The sequence below is a fragment of the Plectropomus leopardus genome, chromosome 21, assembly GCF_008729295.1.
Source record: "Plectropomus leopardus isolate mb chromosome 21, YSFRI_Pleo_2.0, whole genome shotgun sequence".
Taxonomy (NCBI): Eukaryota; Metazoa; Chordata; class Actinopteri; order Perciformes; family Serranidae; genus Plectropomus; species Plectropomus leopardus.
In genome coordinates, this window is record NC_056483.1 from 21,481,067 (window position 1) to 21,501,791 (window position 20,725).

General features: G+C 37.5%; 1 protein-coding gene across 5 annotated transcripts in view; it reads right to left on the reverse strand.

Annotated features, from left to right (window-relative positions):
• slc12a7b (solute carrier family 12 member 7b) overlaps nt 1–20,725 on the reverse strand; it is a 75,157-nt gene that overhangs the window by 28,405 nt on the left and 26,027 nt on the right. For all 5 annotated transcript variants that reach the window (XM_042510185.1, XM_042510183.1, XM_042510182.1 and 2 more), the window contains exons 2-3: nt 2,673–2,767; nt 1,755–1,886 (exon numbers count right to left, since the gene is read on the reverse strand). In XM_042510185.1, coding sequence (XP_042366119.1) covers nt 1,755–1,886; nt 2,673–2,767 — 227 coding nt within the window. The remainder of the gene's footprint in view (nt 1–1,754; nt 1,887–2,672; nt 2,768–20,725) is intronic.

The window sequence follows — 20,725 nt, forward strand, 5'->3', positions numbered from 1 at the left end:
ACGTAGAAAGGCACAAACAACAGGAATATATTAAAGTTATCTGAGAAAAACACAAAATGTCCAATCGATCACCTCACATTGACAAGCAGCTACCTTTTCAGGCATCTATCTCCAAATGTACGGCACTACTTCCACCGGTCCAGACAAAGACAGGCGACAATGTGTCAGCTTAGTTCTTTAACCACGATGTTCCTGCAGGCCAATGGGAGGTGCCCGAGGCCTATTTCCATGCAGGGGACAAGATGGAGCAAATGGCATGGGACTGAAGTTGTGGTTATGAAGGCATGTATTTGCCGCATGGCAGCACTGTGGCCACTTTTAATTTTTCTTTTCCAAGAAAGAGCACTGACAGATCCGAGAGGAGAACCAACAGGAATGGACGGTGGAACAGGAGCAGCACTAAGGCTTGTTATATTATTGATAAGCATTATATTTCTTATTACATCTACTTTTCCTGATGTTCTCTGACTCAACAACAGGGTCATCAGGTCCTTAAAGGTTTTAAAAAAATCCTGTACTGTATGTGAATTGTTGTCTTGAAGAAGCACTCTTGACCACAAAGTCCAGTTCTTTTGATAAATGTGAACACTGTGCACTGTACACACGTACAGTCAAACAGCAACCTCCAGGGCTGGAAATAAAGCCCACATGCAACTACCAAAAACTGCAGCCCTTTAACCCTTTGAAACCTGACTGAATTGGCTTGATTTCTTTCAAAAACTTCAAAAAAGATGATGAGAAAGTTAAGAGGAAGTGAGCGAAAAATACAAATGCAAATACAAAAGGTAAAAAGTACAAGATAATTAATTGAAAATTGCACAAAGAAAAGAATAAAATCAAAAACAACAACAAAAAAAGAGACGAAAAAAGGAAATTACTTTAAAATATGCTTTAAAAAATAATTCTGTCAATTAATTTTAAAAATATAATCATGAATACAGTTTTTAAAAAAATATTTTTATATAGCTGTTTAAAAGAAATCCAAATCTACTAATTTCTTGCAGTTTGCTCGTTGACTTTCCCCTGTGTTTTGAAAAGAAGCCAAAGCAATTCACTTGGGATTTGAAGGTTTAAATCCCTGAAGGCATCTGAAAGCGAGAAAAGTGATTTCAATGCAGCTTTCAAGGAGTTAAATTGTCACTTGAGGCCAGCTGTGGAAGCAAGTCAATGTTAAAATGCCCAACTTTACAGCAGAGGTAAGCATGTTTTCTGTTTTGTTCTCTTTTAACATTCATGACAACTGTCCCATGGGGGAATTTTTATATGACTCACCTATTTACATTTTAATGAGACTTAATACCTAAGTACCAGTAAATACCAAGGTCCATGGTCTAATTATTCTGTGTATAATTGAAAGCACAAAAACTGTTATTGAAGTAATAGAAGCTCACTGACTGGATTTGTACTTCAGTCAGTGCTTGCAAGTCTCTTGCAATATTTAACTTGGAAAATTGAATACTTTCGTATGAGAAAAAAAAAGTATGACTACTTGTTATCCACTTAAATGTGGGTGAGCAAGGACACAAAAAGTTATGGAGAGAAAAATAAGGTGATCAAGTTTGCATACCCTCAGAAAGATTTGATGATAATACAAACAGCAGGGCTTCATCGGTCAAAGACCCTGTTATGTAATGACAGTTCGGCCCGTTTAAAAGAACAAATGTTAATATGCAACTGTACAGTAGTGAACTGTACTTCACCTAAAAGCTCTGATGCAAACATACATTGTGTTAAAAAGCAAGGCTCTGCTGTACCTTAACAGCTTTCTTCTTGGGCCCCTCATCGTCATCGGCCTCCTCGTGCTCCTGGGCCCCCTGGGTGAGGTTGGTGTAGTTTGCCAGTTTATTGAGGAGCGATGACACCATAGGGTTGCTGTCCATCTCCTCCTGCAATTAGAAAAGATTATTTTAACATGCTGAACAAGAGCAGGATCAGAGACTTTATTCTTTTTCAACTTATGCGGTTTAAATTTCACTTGAAATTACAGAGACATAATAAATGTGTCAGAAACATGTAAAATAATATTTGATTTCTGAAAATACTTGTGTAACTTTAGTTTTGCCTTTGAGTGGTCAGTGCGCTTGAAAAGAACAAACTCTTCCAGGATCAAAATCAACAGTGAAAGCTTCTTAGAATAGCATGGCTGGGTCAGCTTCATGCAGAGTGGGGAAACTGAAGCCACGGTGCCTAATTGATTCTTTACAAAGGCCAGTGACCACAGAGTGGCAAGGTCTGCCAAATGGCAGAGTACAGCACCTGGACGGAGTTCAGCTGAATGTTCCTGAAGTAACGCTCCAGCTTTTATGGCAAATAAACTCTTTGATTGACGCATTGTTGAGCTAAGAAAAGATCGGCACTTGTTTATTTAGTACACCACAGCTTACACTGATGCTTTAGCATACTGTGCATAATTGAATGGTATGACTTTCGTAAGTTAGCTCTAATTTAAAATGCAGAAATAGTTCTGACAGGGTTTGTTTATTTAAAAAGGATATTGATGCAGCTTATAACATCTTTCCAAAACAGATCCCAGTGTCATATGTCCTTATGCAGTAACACATCCCCTCTGCCCTGTGTATAAGAGCTACTGTACATGAAGATGAAGATGATGATGATGATGATGATGATGATGATGATGATGATGATGATGATGAAAACTTCTAGACAGTTACCTCAAAGAGCGCCATGTTGGTGCCATCGTAGCTGTTGGCTTTGTCATTGTCTGTGTTGTTGATAAAGGGACTGTTTTCCTTTGGGACGCCATCACCTGTAGAAACACAACACAGTTGCTTCTTAACAACAAATGTAGAGTAGCTTTGACATTATGTGACAGACGCAAAAAAATAAAGTCTGTTTCCAGTGTTAGGCATACTTGCAAAAACCTGCTTCCTCAAAAGACAAACCTTTTCATTTAGGTCTGCAGGTCTGTCTGTTGTTTCAAACTACTGATGATTCATTGGCTTTTAATGTCTGTATTAGGACTGTTACAGCAACATTGTTATAGTTAACTAAAACTATAATAAGAAATAAAATTATGGGTGGAAAAAAAACATTTAGTTAACTGCAATAAAAATAACTTGACAAAAAAAACCAACTGAAACAGTTTAGTGTACTTATAAATCTGAATAAAATAAAATAAAAATATACAGGGAATGTCTTTATGTTTTGTCAATTTAGTCAAGTTTTTCAGCGAAATTATGATGGGACATTGGTGCATATGTTCATTAAGACTGGGGTGTCCATATGACTGTGAGTCAACTGCCTTCACAAAGTGTTGTGCTTGAATTGTAATACCTTTTCTGAACTTTTTAAAATCTTGCCCCTGACAAAAACCAAATAAAACAAACTCTGGACACTAATTGAAACTAAACTGAAGTGAAACAAAACATTTAAAAGGCAATACAAATTAAAATAAATTAAAAAAGTGATCAAGTTGTGTGTCATAATCACATTGTTTTCATTTAATCCATACACCTAAAAGCTAAGTTTCCAATATTTTACCATTTAATATAATTTTAGTGTATATTCTTCTTCTTCTTATCTCTTTATTTACACTGCACACTGCACATGAAGCCTTACGTATACATTATTTATTTAGCTTTGCATTAAGAAAAGGGTGTATCAGTGCTTTTCTGAAATCATTTCATAACATGTTGTTTGGTTTCCTTTTATTCTTTTTATTTATTTGTAACCTTTCAATTTTTAATTTTAGTCTCAAGTGGTACAGTACTATCATATTTTTATTTCCTCTTAATATGTTTATTGAACATTTAATCTATGCGCCAAAGTGAAAACCTAATAAATGTTATTTTGATTCTGATTCTATGGAGAGAGAGGGGACAGATGGTTTGGGCATGCTCTTGTCCGCTCCAGGAAATAAACAACAGCCTAGAAAATGTCCGGGCCGCACCCAGTACAGCTCCTGCTGTGTTTGTGCTGGTAACCAACAATCTTTACCCAAAAAACACGCCAGAGATCACATTAATGACATCAAAAAACAATAAATCACCTGTAATAATCCCTGCAAACAATTCCAAACCATTATCAGGCTCAAAGTATTTTTCTCTTAAAAACAGTGAAGTCTAATTGTCATCCAAAACAAAAAACACTTTAGAGTCTTTGTCTTGCACTTATGTGCGTCTGAGTTTTTATATTTGTATATACATTTTTAATAATCCAGATCACGATGAGGGCTTCTCATAATATGCATTAATAATGCACACCTAAGCTTTAAAAAGGTAAATTGACTCTGGCTCTATGTAAACATATTGTCTGTTGGCAGAATAGCAATGGATGTGTTGGCTGTAGATAAGTGATCTCAGACACAGACAATCACTCAGCACAGACATCATGCAAATGATGAAGCAAATTAATAATTTCCATAACTGATAATACTAACTAGCATGCCGAGCCAAACTATCTCTTAAAGAAAGTTAACAATGAGCCACACAAATGATCATACTATTTTGGTGCTTGACTGCCATATTGTCAGCTTTTTGATGCATTTTTTTAATTAAAGAACTGAAAACTCTCCATGATATAATAAAGATTATTTCATTATTTCATTACTTTACGTGCATTCCATCACATAGAACATGTGACTTTGTTTTTCCACTTTGTTTTTTAAGACACAAACAGATCTGACAGGAGCTGCACTGTCACCTCACTATAAGAATTAGTGAGTGTGAGAAGCACACACACACCCTCTTCCTCTGCATCTCCTCTTTACCGACCACAACAGAAGTCTCACAGTTGACCTGCGTCACATACAGCAACCGAGCCGTCTTCAGAGACAACATTCTAGCACCAAACTGTGAACCGCACTGTGTCTTTGCTGCCGAGGCCAACAACCCACACAGCAACGCACTGAGCAAATGTTTTGAATGAACAGACAGCTTAGAGTATAGGGGCTAAGATAACTGACATGCTGCAGTAAAGTCCAAGTGTCAACAGAGAGGGATCTTAATTCTAGACAAATGTGTTAGCTTAAGATTATCTGTGTGTGCCTCCCTTTCCTCCATCATGTGACAGATGGAAAAACTTCTAGTGGTTTTATTTAAATGAAATGATATGATATGACCTAGATTAAAAGCAAAACTAAATTCACACATAAATAACTGTATTGTACTGTTTTTATAAATCTTTTCGTTTGTTTTAGGGAGAAATATCAAACTATAAGCAAGAGAAAGATCCACAATTTTTCCCATAATAAGCTTTACCAGATTTTACAAAATAAGTCAAAGTAATATAACCTCCAGGCTGCTTTCTCAAAGCTATGATTGTGAGTAAGGAGGTGTGAAAAGTGACAGCACTTGAACTAGATCCCAGTTCTATCATGCAACACAGGTTCTAATAAAACTCTGCTGACGCAAGCCTTAGCAAAAACAAACATTCAAAAATTGTAAATTGTGCTTTATAGACAATAAAACCGCATCAATAAAAGCCAAAAAGACAAACAATAAAACACAAAAAATTCAGTTAAAAGGGAATAAAAGTAGAAAAATACAAAAGGGAACAAAACAGAAATGGTGATTGTAAACCTCTTAAACTGAAGAGCGAAATGCCAAAACCAGAGCACCCAAAAAGACCTAACAAAAAGACAATGAAGGAAAGAAGATGAAATTATCCTTCAGACACATTCATATTCCTGCAGCCCTTTCTTGCAGATATCAGTTAGTTGCCATTCAATTGACAACATCATCCACCACTTTAAATGACTTAAAGTCTTACAATCATTCAGCTAAAAAGCCACTAACTTAATACTCACTTCTGTATGGCGCACTACTTTTGTATTTAAAAGTCACAAAACATTAGAATTTGAGAAAAACTGCTGCAGTTGTGTGGTCTCTCCACCAATCAGTCAAGTTGCAGTTTACATCCACGTCTGTCCAGACTCAAAGGTCCAGTATGGATGTTGCTGCAAGTAAGCTACATTTTCTAAAACATGAATGCTTTACACACATCTTCAACCCAGAAGCACAGAAGATCTATACATCAGAGCAGGTTCAAGGCTGACACCCGACATTAGCGTCACCAATTGGCCAAACGTCTCCCCTTCAGTTCCTGAGACATGACGCTGAGTTATGGCCAGAAGTGTTTTTGCAGAACATCATATCAGTGAAGCTGACCTTTGACCTGTTGGATACAAAATGGCATCACTTTTTAGTTATTTTTACGAATAAATTTGGCTGTTGCAGATACATAAAAACAAGGCGTCGTGTGAATAATATATCGTGTGAATGTGATCAATCATGTGTTTATTGTTTCAAGCCATCCTGCGCTTTGATTTTTGGTTTGAACACTTTGGTGTTCATGTCCTTGTTCTTCCTGCTGACAAAAAAATGCTGCCCAAAGCACTAGGGCTGCAAACAATTTGTTTTCAAGTGTTTTAATGAACAATCTGTTATCTGTCATTGGAATGCTGGGGAAAATGTTCCATCATAGTTTCCCAGAGGTGTTTGACCTATTGGCTTATTCCAGATGTTTTGTATGATGAAGAGTTTAAACTCCAAGGAACAATTCACAAAGAAAACCACGGAATTTATAAATTTGAGCCTCTATATGTGAGAATGTTTTTTTTCTCTTGGAAAATGACAACTAACAAAAGTGATGCATATAAATCTTCTGCAAAGTGATGCAAGATGACGTGCTGATATTATTGTGCATCTGTACGTCTGCTAAAAATTGGCAAATTGCTTCAGCAGTTAATGCAATGTCATCCTCAAAAATGCTTTTAAAAAAATCAACACCTTGAAAACTAACATTGTACTTTTAAACCAGGCCTATTCAGGAACAGGACTATGATCTATCTACAAACAATATCTGGTAAATGTTTGTTGCTTTTGAGAGAACTTATAAAAGAACCATCTCAACACTAACATGCTCAATTGAAACTACTTGTTAACTACAATTTAACATAGCAGTGCTTCAAGTTAAAAAAAAAACCACAACCATATGCAAATGCTTTGGTTAATGTGTTATACCCCCGTACATTACTGAGAGACCACTGTTGACCATTGCCCTCTGCTGGCTCCTCTTCATTCATCAGTGGAGCTTTCTACTGTGAACGCTGGCCGCAGTGAGGATTTCACGGGTAACTTTTACTGCTTGATCCAGCTGCAGGGGGAATAAGAGGCTTGCAGCATGGCTTAGCCTGGTGGTAATCACAGGGAAAGTCACTTTGTCCTTGTACTGTGTAGCTCTTTAAAACGCAGTTGGAGTGGGATAGCAGAACATATTGGGCGAGGGCAGAGTGTCTCAATAAGCTGGGATAACGGGGAATGAATTTAAGATAATGACCATAGTAATGCGAGGATGCAGCCAAGGCTGAATCAACATGTCAGTCATCACATAGCTTGGTAGGATGCTACACACCACAGGTAATCATTGTCTTAAATGATACCAGCTAAATCCTCTTTGAGTCCTGGCGGCACGCTAAAACTGTCCGTGCTCTAAATCAGGTGAGAGTTCTGCTTTTAGAATGTGTAAGGTGGTTTAGACGTCATTCGGGATGTGAACACAATCACTGAAACCACTCCTGGTGGAATAGTTACGTATATTACACCTGCCACAATAATTCCAACAAAACAAGAAAGAAAATATTCTGTGACAGTGATTAAATTGTGTGCTTCAACATTTAAATTACAGCAAAACTAGCATCAGGGTGTCTAGAAGTATGAGACACTTTAACTTTCATGGCAGATCATTTTTGACCAAATTTAAGAGACTTCAAAAAAATCCTTTTATTTTTATTCAAGCATTGTAGGTAACTACGAAGGTAAGTGTTATATAGTCCCGAGCAGAGGTAGGTTTTGTGTAGGAGTATGGTTATGAAAGTGAGTTAGGTTAATCTACATTTTCCAACAGGTAAGAAGAAGTATAAAGTCAAGACAGTATTAGGTTTAGTGGTAGGTCTAAAGATTCGTAACATCTTAAAGTTGGATTTTCTACTTGACTCATTTTGACAAAACAAATTAAAAGAGGGATAAATGAAGGTTTATAAAATGTTTGTGGCAATTAAGATCAAAAATAATTAAAATGTAAGACCTTTTAAGGCCTATCAAGGCTCTATATTTCTAAAATTGAATTTAAGACATTCTAAGACTTTTAAAACACCTGCAGACACCCTGTACTGTACTCTTGAATGTATCATGCCACATACAGATGACAAATAAGGCAAACATTTCAGTTATTCCCCTTTTCCACCAAAATTAGCGCGTGTTCAGGTTTTTTTTTTTAAATTGGTAAACCCACTAAAAATCTACTATAAACTCCTTGCCAGTAGACAAAAGACGTGTACACGGTTCTGCAGTAGACAAGTATGCTTTTCTGTGTGTGTTTTTTTTTTGGGTGTACTTGACATCACGGGCAGGTCGGAAAACAGGTAAGTAAACAGAAGAAAGCAGCATGGACACCTGTGAAAACCTAACAGTGGTTAGTTCTTTTTAAACATATCTAACTTATTTAGTCTCTCTTTTATACTGTGTGCGGACTGATTTGGATGTTTGAGTCCTGCTTGGGTGGTTACGAACGGTAAGTAGTGGTGGCTGGTCATTGCAAGGGACTAAAATTAGCACGTACATCCGGGTGTTGTTTTTCCACCACTTCTGATTGGAGCTGGAGGTGATAAATACCTGTGACAAAAGCAGAGTCATTTTACCCGGGTGTGAATGCCTATTATAACCTTTCCCATTACATTAAAAAAGCCAAGAGTTGTTAGTGTTTCTTTGTGCAGTGGAAAAGGAGCTATATTTGCTGGGTCCAGCTTCTCAATTGTGAGGATGTGCTGCTTTTTTCAGTTTTATATCAATATGTATTAAATATGAGTTTTGGACTATTGGTTGGACAAAACTATTTCAGGATATTACCTTGGCCTCTGAGAATTTGTGCTGGAAACTTTTCCCCACAAATTTCTGATACTTTATAGGATATCAATAAATCAATAATAAAACAAATGTTAGTTCCACCTTTTATTTAAAGATTATTTTTTGGTTTTTTGTGCCTTTATTAAAGTGCAGTTATAGAGTGACAGGAAAGGGGGAGAGAGAATGGGGATAACTTGCAGCAAAAGGCTGCAATCCAGAATCGAATACAGGTCACTGCAAAGGAATTAGCCTACATGGGGCGCACGCTCTACCCACTGAGCTAGAGGCTGCCCCCCCACCCCTTTTTAAATGTGTACTGAGATGCTTTAATGAGGCTATGTCAAACAGAGGGGAGGCAACTTCTACCATGGTATACACAGTTTTCCTTAACATAAACATAACATATTTTAAACATCAAGTATATACAAGAAACCAAAACGTGCTGTGGACTGTAAAAAAAACAGTAGCGAACTGAGACTTTTCATGGGAATTAATGACAAGTGAAAAAATTTCTACAGGTATTATGCTTTTACTTTTTGCTCTGTTTCCTTATTTGCATCTCTATTTCTTTATTTTAAAAAAAAAGTTTTGCTTAATGTGGAATAAAAACATCACCAGCCAAGAGATGATGAAATGAAAGCTGGGATCTCATAACCCCTTAAGCTAAAAATACCTAAAATGTGTGATATGTGGCAACAAATTTTGTCCCACCTCTGTCATTTAATCCTCCACTGACCTCAAGATGCATGACATCATCATTCGAAACTAGGCAAAGGTGCCAGCTGCCACAAATCATCCCGGGAAATACCAAATACTGCAATTGCTGCAGTAATTTGACATTATACACAAAATAAAATGCAAAGTGGAAAACATGGAGGGATGAGAGATAAAGATGACCTACTGTATGTCTGTACATGTCTGTCAGGCTGTCTACATGTTATCCTAACCGTTGGTGTGTAAATGTCAACATGTCAGCGTATGCATGAGTGTCCTTGCTGTCAAACAGTCCTATGGGACATGGTCCAGATTCATATACAGTAGCAGTGATTTGACTCTGGGCAAGTTAACAGATGTTAGCCTCTATGCACATTACACATGTCGCCATTTATCTTGGATTAATTCACTTTGCTTCCTGGAAATCCATGTTTATGTTCTCTAACCACATGGGACATACAAGTATCTGAGCATTATCTTTTGAGGCCACACAAAGGTGCAGGACTGACCTTTAATGGAACGACCTTGTTTTGCTTGCTTGGATATTGCTACAGCATTTCAAAACAATAAGTGACCCCCACCCCCGAGAAAACCAGCACCATTATGATGACTGACCAGGTTCATACTGCAAAAACGTCAGCCTGCTCTTTGACATCATTACCCGTCCTGCATGGCACAAAGTCCTAACATCAGCTGTTCTCATGTCAGTTCGAGAATGCTGAAAATGCACTGCACGTGCAAACTTGTTCATGAGGAGCAAACAATGTAAATGTTGGCAAATTTGCACCTGGTTTAACGGGAAAGAATGAGAGTACCGTTGCAGATGAAAGCTGCAAGGATTGCATTTGTGTTTGTGTGCATGTGTGTTAATGTGAAACTGATAATGGAGGCAAGGGATGTCCAATCTTCAAAGCTTAGCAATGTCTCAGCTATGGCAATCATAATCTCGTCAGGCCTATCCTGTGATTCTGTTATATGTGCACTGTAATGTACGCACCCTGATATGGAATCTATTTATGATCAGATGCATGAGGATGCTTGATATTAATAAGTGGAATGCATTTTAGTGAATATTACATCACCACTCAGTTGACTTAAAGCACACTGAAGCAGTGCACCTGTTCTCTTTTTCAGCAAACAGTATTTGAGTGGAGTCCTTTAAGGACCTGAAGAGCTCAGCCAAAGTCACCTTACTTAAAACTATAAAACACATCTACCCTCCTTTCTTACTGCTGAGTATGTTGAAAGATGTGTATGCATTGTATTTGACTGTTAGATGTAAAAGACAGCATGTCAGGTTACACTACACCTCCTTTATTGTTTGCTTGTTTTTTAATTTATCCTTATATTTTTGCATGTATCTGAACACACTGCTGTCCGGACACAAAACACCACAACCAGCCATCACTGTCGTCGATAAAACAAATCCAACAATCAAAGCTATATGCCAAACAAGACCAACAATCATTTTATGATCCTTATTTAGTACAGTGTTCACTCTTAAGCTCCGATATACCAAATGCATTTGACCCAGCAACAAACAGCTGACAAATGACTTGGTGAGAAAGGAAGACAAAAAAAGCTGACAAAAAATATTTTATTGTAGTGGGTGTAGACCAAGTAAGAGCAAACAGTAAAGTTATAATTGTCTGCTGGCAAAAATGCAACACCAAACACACCTTAAAGTAGCTAATGTTATGCTTCCATAACTTTTTGAAAATAGTGTGCATGTAATGTAAAGAGTCAACTGCATGGAAGGTATGGGGAAAAAATGAGGAGGAAGATTTGTTTATATTTTGCATTGGGAGAATAAAGTCGAATTGTCGTGAATAACGTTTTACTGTCAGTATTAGTGCCAGGCTTTAGAAAAAATAAATCAGAGGATGTTTTTTTTTTAATATTTTTGATAATTGAATCAAAATGTTGAAAATATACTTGATAGCTCAAGAATAAACTTGACATTTCAATACTGAAGTTGAACCTTTTAAGAATAAATCAAATCTACAAAATGTCTTTGGTAGATGAACTGGTGATATTGTACTTCAAAAGTTTTAGTCATAAGTATTTTTTTCTCTTTTAGCACATAAACACAGTGGGTTAAATATGACTTTAAAGAGATTGTGCTAAAAATGTATGTCTTTTCAGATGGATATACCACATGAACCTAGAGGAGTTGACTGCAACTGTGCAAACTTAGTAATGGACAAATGCAAGAGTATCAATCAGTGGTTACACCTGCATGCAATACAGAGATATGTTGTATCACAAGACATAATTTGATGGAATACTTTATTTTTTGACATTTTGACTTAATTTTGAAAAGCATTATTGTCTCCTCATATTAAGTCAGTTAGCTGGCTAGTCATGATTTGTTTGCTTTTGTCATAATTAATGGAGACAGTATTAAGATTAAACAGACAATGCCAGACTGAGCACAGAATCCAAGAAGCCCACTGGCCCATCTATAATAAAGTGGAAGAAGGGGAGAGGGGTGAAACCTCTTGTGTAATTGTTGATAAATGAATGCAGGTGTATTTTATGGTGAGAGCTGTGTGTGTGTGTGTGTGTGTGTGTGTGTGTGTGTGTGTGTGTGTGTGTGTGTCAGAGCACATGTTCCACTTCTGCAGGTGGTGAGCAGAGTCTCCCTGTGCTATAGCGCATTAGGTGACCCCTAAAATGTGACATTGCTGGAGGCTATACAGTATAAAAGCGGCACTGGCCATATGCAAACTGACAGAATAAATTAAACATGGTTAAAAATGAACATCCTTCACACAAAAAAACCCAAAACTAGCACAGTAAAACACCTTAAACACAACCAAAAATATGACAATTATACAAACTGCCAAACACTGTTCATATCAGCTCACTTAGAGAAAATTCGGTTAAAAGTATAGCATGTAACTCTGGAGAATAATAGTTTATTGTTAAATCTCATACCCAGGTTGTCAAATACCGACGCTTTGAGTTAGTGTTTTTTCTGACTACCAACTCAATGTGTCTGTATTTAATGACCTGGGAATGAGACGGTGTCATCTTTCTCCAAAGTGACATATAGGACTTTTAAGCCCTTTTTGGAAGGCATATATTTACATAATTCTGTAAGTTTTATATATATTGAATATAAAATCCATTTAGGACAGAAATTGTGATATTTCAAGACAGACACCAAAGCAATATTTGGCAGGAAAATATGAGAACCAACAAACCGTTTAATAGGAACTAAACATGATGTGGCTCATCATTATATACTCTATTAGAGCACTCCACCTTTAATTGATTGCACACTTAATAAATTGTAATTATTGAAAGAGCTTGCTGACAATGACAGCTCAAGCCTTTGGCTGTGAGCCAAGCTAGGAAATGATTATTGAAAATTGAGTTGTGTTACTTAGAAAATTTTAACAGAAGGTGAAGATTGTGTCCGTAGAAGTCAGGGCGCAGGTTCTGAAGATCACACTGCTGTTTTAGTCAAATCACTACAAATTGCCTATATTTCACAGTACAAAGCATAAGATTTATTTTTAGAATGATTTTCCATCTGTTATGGTAGGAACCGTTTTGAATTCATTACTGTGCAGAATGCAAATCAACTGCCTCTCCTGGAATCTCCTTATAATAAGTACACAGATAAATATGAAAGCAAGTAGAGTGAGTGAAAAAAATTCCCCATTGTCACAATTTGTCAAAGCCATGATATCATTGCAGGATGAAGCATTTACGAGTGCAGATGTTTTTGAAACTGCTCTCTGCTGATGCATGCTAGACTGCCCCAACATCTGATATAAAGAGCATTCTTTTGCATCACAGTCAGAGCTGTTACATAAGGGAGTGGGATTCCCTGCTGCTGTCCCAGCGCACAGCACAGCTGAGAGGAGTCATTAGTCAGGACAGTTGTCAGTCTGTCATTTGTTAGTGAAAGACTGACTGTCACATTGCTAACCCTCATCTTCTATCATTACTTTTTCTCAGTATTTTGTATTTGTGATCCCTGGCTAAAGAAGGCGAAGCGCGGGCTGAAGTCAGACTTCATCAGCACTGTACTGATTGGTACAGATTCACCAACGGGTACATCGAGGATGTGCTAACGGTTCGGCTCAGCTTCACTGGTCACTGTGGTAATAAATGACCACGCATCCTATTTATAACCGCTAAGCTGCACACTGTGACGATGCTGTAAGCTGCCTAACACTGATGGAAGGAGGGAAAAAAAGGTGAGCTTTAGGAGGCACTGAGAGTACAGCATCAAGAATCACTTTCTTCAGCTTAAGCTTGACGTAAAATGAAAACACTCACTTTTTAGCTTTAATTATTAAAAAAGACATTGTTTAAATTTCTCAAACCCAATTGGCAGAGTTAGTACCATGCCTTGCCCAATGATTGATACAGAAACACAGTTCATTAAAATTACTTTTGACTTAGTAAGACCCTTACATTAGCACCCTTTTTATCACTTAAACAATTCACACTAAATCTAGCATACGGACACAACACACCAATTCCTTCTTTATAGCCAGACTTCACTTTGGTGAAGCAATTTATCTTGTCCAAATCATTACACAAGACCAAAATACTACTTTCAATCCATGCATACCACAGAGAGCCGATCAATAAATCATCCATCCTCACAAACAAATCCAAAGAGGAAAAAAGCCACAGTGGACAAAAACATTACACACGTGACCAAATATATCTGACATAGTCGCAATTCATGAGCTCGAATATAATGATGCTAGTCAAGGGCAACTGAAGGAGTACTCTAGTTATAAAAACTTACCCTTCCGTCGGGAGCTTCCCCTATGCTCCATGCTGAGGAGCAGGGCTGAAAAAGGGGGTGGAAGGGAGGGGGTCCTAGTAGTGGTCCCTGGGGAACTCCAGTAATGGGGGTCCAAAGTCTAGAGATACTGCTAGTAAGGTGCAGAAGTCAGGAATGCTGCCTGTGCTGTGTGGATAAAGTGAGGATCAGCTATTTCTGTGACAGTGTGTGTGTGTGTGTGTGTGTGTGTGTGTGTGTGTGTGTGTGTGAAAAGTGGCCTGTGATGACGATGTCAGCGACATCAGCCATGCATCACAAAGCACTCACACCCTCCCACCGACAGACCTGCACGCACACGACAAACACACACACAGACACATCTCCCTTCCCTCAATCTCCCTGAGCTTGCGCGTGCATGTTCGAACACACACACAAAGAGGGAGGAGCAAAGAAAGCGAGGGAAGCAGAACGCAGTAGTAAAACAGACAGACAGCTGAAGAAGAGTGTGGCAGGAGATAGATGGATGGATGCACACATGCGTAGGACAAACAGAAGAGATGAGACAGCAGGAAAAAACTGTAAAGTCAATTAAAAAATTGACGTCTTTTCCACAGAAAACATTTGTGAGCTTGCCATCCACAAATGCCATCCACAGTAAATGCTGTGCAGTATGTCACTTTGAATCAATAATACTTGACTATTTTGAAGTGCAGGTGCTGCCTCAGTGAGCAGTTTCATTTACAATCTGACCTCCTGACTGACCTCCAGGGTGTCGTAGGTGGAGATGGGCAATCGATCAGCAGAGCACAGGGAGCACACAGGACAATACAGCTGGAGGCTCGGAATACTGTGTACTAGATTTTATAGAGTCAATGCAATCAACAACTGTTTCAGTGTTACCAGACTATAATCATACAGACTAATATAATTATAGTAAACTTTACCAAGACTCTGGAACCCTATAAAAATATAGGTATAAATATAGGGTTGTAACTAGGGGTCGACCGATATTGTTATTTTCGGAGCTGATACCGATTCTGATTATTAGTAAGTAATGAGACCAATAACCAATATTTGGAACCAATGTGCATTTACAATATGAAATACTTTGTTTAAATGCCTTTAGCAAATGTTTAATCAAAACTGAAACTGAACCTTCCCAGCAACTTTTTCATTAGGTCAAGTGAAAATCCTAATACAAATTGAATAAATAAAAACAAAGTCAATCAAAGTAAAAGTTCCTCCCATGCTGACACTTTCTTTGACGCCCTCACTTTTTAATTAATACATTTTAGCACCATTCATTAAAATAAAACGCTGAAAAATCCCAGTTATCGGCAAGGCCAATGATCTCTCAACCCCTAGTTGTAATGAAGAATATTTTTTTAATGCATAGACTTTTAAATGTATGCATTGCCTTAAATGTAATAACGGTGTGAAAGCTAAATATTCTGCTGATGTTAACACAAACCAAACATATATTGTCATATATCATCTATCTTGTCCAAGTGTGGAGGCTTTTTCTACATAGGCTGTACAAAAAGATGTTTAAGGAATCATGACATGAGAATTAGCAGCCAGGATTACCCCTTTGCTAGACACTTGAGTGAATTTCACAATGCTAAAGACCTGTTATTGCAAAGACATTAAACCTTTGGTAAGGGGTAGATAGAATACAGCAACTCAACCAAAGGGGAAGCTTAATCCATCAACTGGCTTCTGTATTTTCGCTATTTTTTAACATCCATCATGTTATTATCCGGCTCATGTGATTACCTCCCATTGGCTGCTGCTACCATATAGGTGAGGCTACACTCTTGTCAGTTTTGAAAGCCCTGACAAAGACCTACAGTAGGCGAAACATGTTAATTCGTTTTAATGATTTATCCATAATAATAAAGGCTTTTTAATATTTCTTTCCTTGTTGATGTATTTGTTTCTTACATTTTGGAGTGTCTTTATTGCCGTCCAGTTTAAGAATTATCTCCATTATCCATTTCTTTGTTGACTACCTTTATGATGAAGCATAAATGATTTAATATGTCCATAAAATGTTAGAAAATGAAGATCCCTGACAGTTTTCAAAAGGCTGAGGTGAGATCTTCAAATTAGAACCAGTGAAAGTTTGGCATTATTGTTTGATAAATACCTTACAAGATTAATTGATGATTTAAATTCTTGTGTATTGCATTTTGTTGAATGGCTAATTGTTTAACTCATCATTTCAGCGCATAACACCAGGTTCAACAATACATGTATAGTGTTTCATTTCCAATAAAATGACTGAATGAAAATGTACTACGTTTCTCTTTAATGTATATGTATGTTTAATGACTGTTTTCATTACTCATACTTGATTTTTTTAAAATTTGAATGCATATTTCTAACTTGATTGTCATGAAACAAATAGAGCCTCAACACAGTCAGGTAAACCATAGATTTTACCTGATATATTGCAATCTGTGATTCCTGTAAAAAAAGCATTTGTTTCATGTCATTAAAAACCAAAATATTAATACACTAAGGGCACCATCATTAGTCCGCATCAGGTACCCCTGGCTTGATCTCATGTGAGAAAGACTGATCTGAAGATGTGCCACAGCCCCACAAACAGGCTAGACAATGGCAGATCAAGCTCTGCCTCTGCCATTCCCCCAAAGCTTTGGTGAGCCCAGAACTCTGCTGTCTACCTTTGACTTGACTACACATTGATCTGCCCGTCTAAGAACATCTGAAGTGGGCTCTAATCACTTAACCAGATTAGGCTAATCCTGAACTTTTTATAAAGCACAGAAGCCACGTCGAGCCTCCAGGCTTGAGGACGATATGGCTTTAAAGCCGCAGACAAAACGGCAGCTCAGTTTCTGCTGCCTACTCCTGCCCGCCGGCCGACTGTCAATCAGGTGAGCGTCCTACACCTTGCTGAGACACACTGCCCGTTGGTTATTCAGCAGAATTATGCAAAGCATGTCTCTGGAGCCACCTATGTGTGGAGCTGTGATCGTGATCGCGAAGTTCCCCGTGATCACTGACTCACTGATAATTAAAACACTTTTGACGAGACTTCTGAGAGCAATCTATAATTCCAAATTTAAGCTTAACTCAAGTACAAACTCACTGAATTGTCATCAAAAAACTATAATGTCCACTCAGCTTTTACCTAAACTGAACATCCGCTGTCTGCATCATTAAATTGACAGATGTGTCAATGCAGAGCTTAAAGAGGGGCTATCAAATCGCACAGTAAGAAGGATTTAGTAGTGTCAAGCTCCACTTGGTTAGATGTCAGATGGCTGCTGTTATAGTTATTTTGTGTGTGTTGGAGTGTGTGTGTGTGTGTGTGCGTGTGTGTGTATGTGTGTGTGTGTGTGTGTGTGTACACTTAATGATGTCCTAAGCCTTTAAACCCTTCAGGTAAACAACACTGTCTGTTATGCAATACACAGAATGAGCGGGAGAGAAGGGACATAGAGACGGGGGTTATTGACAGTATGTACTAGTGTCTGCGCAGGGTTAAGGGGTTTATTGGATACTTTAATAAATCCATACTCTGATAGAGAACATCTGACTAACACAAGTTAAATGACTCTTGAATTATAGAACACATGAAGACCAAGTTTAAGTATATTTTCCATAAGGAGCAAAATTTCCCTTGTGAACCATATTTTTATTGAGCTTGTGTGTATGTATATAAGAACAGGAAATACACATGTCAGCAGCTGAGACAGTGTGAGAGTGTCAGAAAGGATATAAAGAAAGATAAAGAAATAATAGGGGTCAGTCAGTGCTTGTGGGATCAATGTTACTTAGTGCTGCTTACATCTGACTCCTCGCTCCCATGTGTAAACAGTAAGCATGAGATGGGTAAGTAAAAAAATAGTACATTGGTAATTGTTGGCACAGATTAGGAACTCTTCACTGCCACTACTTCATACTTACAAATGCAATATTGCTGTTTTTGAGCTGAGATGGATATCAAGGGTGAGACTTCACCCAACAAAACTGAAAGGTTGACTGATGATCTCTAAGAAATTCATACATTTATCTCTTAGTCAGTGTCATGTGCTCTTACAATAAGGGATGTGCGTCATTAGTTGAGTAGATTAAACGTTGCTACCCTTACTAGGTCAGTCGAACTTATTAAGATACCCAGAGGAAAACAAGGGGAGTTTGATTTTGCACATGAGCAAGTACAAGTCTACAGCTGTCTGCAAAAAGTAGATCCAAGCCTTCATACAAAAATTGCACCAACTGGATGTCTTATCTCTTGGATGAATGAGACAGATGCGTTTGGCTACATGAGTATGTGTTTTTAACGTAGGTTAGTTGGAAAATTAAATACACAGTAAATAAATGTTATTGTTAATTTTGATTTTGTGAGTTGTTGCCATGTTTTGTAAGATAATGTGCAATGTTCATAATGTGTGGTGCAAAATGTTACACATTTCAGCTGTATTTAAGTTACAATAACTTAATTTTAAAAATGTGATGCGTGATTTAAATTGGTTCTTTCAATATGTACAATATTGTTTCTGACAATGATTATTATCTGTATAGATTAAATTGTTCTCAATTTAAACTATTTTCTGAATGAAACCCCTGAAAGCATATCAGTTGGCACACCAGAGTAATTTAATTCTCGATTTAGATGACATCCATCTGTTCTTAAAACTGCAAAGTCATCAAAACTAAATACAGTTGAAACAGCACTTGTTATACCACAGAGTCCTTCCCAGCTGTTCTGGCCAAAAGTGCCAATGAATCACGGTCATGTGAGAACAACAAGATCATCTGACTGCTCACAGGCAGGCAAACCATTTTCCCTAAAACTAAGCAGTCTCTTTCCAAAACAAGACATACAATGTCTGTGTCTTATGACCTCAGGTAGAAAATGGAAATTGGGAACCACATGCAAACACAGAAAAGTAAGTCCACCCTTCTCCAGGTGGTGTCACTATCTATCAGTCTACTACAAACTATGTGCACATACATACGAACCTCATCACAATTTGACTATGACTTGCAACTGCTGTACACTAAATTCTAGAATTTCATCTTGGATCACAGTAAACCCTGCTTTAAGCATTTAAAAATCTGAGCAAATCAGCTTGACTTCTTTCAAAAACATGGGAAAAAGGCAATGAGCAACAAAAGAAGAAATGATCCCAAAATTACCAAGCAATCATTAAAAAGTACAAGAAATCTGCCTGAAAATTAAGGGGGAAAAAAGAAAAGAGAAAAAAAAGTTGAAAAAAGACATTTGAAAAACTGCTTAAAATTAACAATAATTCTGTAACACAATTTTTAATATGTAGTTATGATAATTCTAAATATAGATTTTCCCTAGCTTTTCAATTTGCAATTTGTGGAACATTTCTAATTTGTTAGAAGCTGTCGGCAACACTGCGATCAACATCAAGGCTCAGCCAGCTGATGATGTTGAGACCAGTATGTCAGATACAGAACTGCCCCTCCAAAGTTGGCATAGAGAAGAGTTTGAATCTGGCTTCCTGGCCTCATAACTATGTTGCAAATCACAGTCAGACATAAGAACCTGTGTTTCTCATGTGACAAAATTCTTGGCTCCTCGCCAGCTCTGCGGCCGGTAAACAATTAGTACACAAACGATTGTCTCCTGGTAATTTGCTCACGACTTCCTGTCTTTCTCACAACAGATGAAAATTGTACCACAAAAACCAAAAACACTTAATGCCACCATTAAACAGCTATTTATGTCCACAGCCACCACTGTAAATATATGGGAGTGTTGTGATGCACAAACTTGTGTGCCCTCACACTTGACAATGGAAATGGAGGCACATCAATGGTATTGACCCAGCACTTAGCTGTGGAGAGGTAAACTGCTAAAAGCTCACGGTAACCACATCCGAGGGAGGGGATATCTAATAGCAATTAAAATGAAGCTTGTTTCTAACCAGACTTTAACCAAAGAGCTACTTCAATCATTTTTATTGCTTTGCTTATGATTGAAACAGCAAAGTCACTCCATGTCTACTAGGGGTCGAACAATTATCAGCCTGGCCAATTAATGGGGCCAATATTTGGCATTTTGCAGATTATCTGTATTAGCATTTAATTCTTATGATACCCAATAAAAATTGATTAATTAAGAAGTGCAAAGAAATTATTAATTTATTTTTTAAATTTTAAATTTTTTTCTCTAATTTCTTATTTATTTATTTATTTTTTCTTTTCCTCTTTTTTACTTACTCATTTTCTTCCTGCTTCCACCGTTAATACTGTTGTTAATACTTGCAGCTGTCATTATTGTAGTTAGCATTGTTGTCATCGTTTTCATTGTCGTTGTTGTTGTTGTTGCTATTGTTTTTGTTGTCTCTTGTGTCTTCCCCTCCCCTCTGTGTCCCCCAAC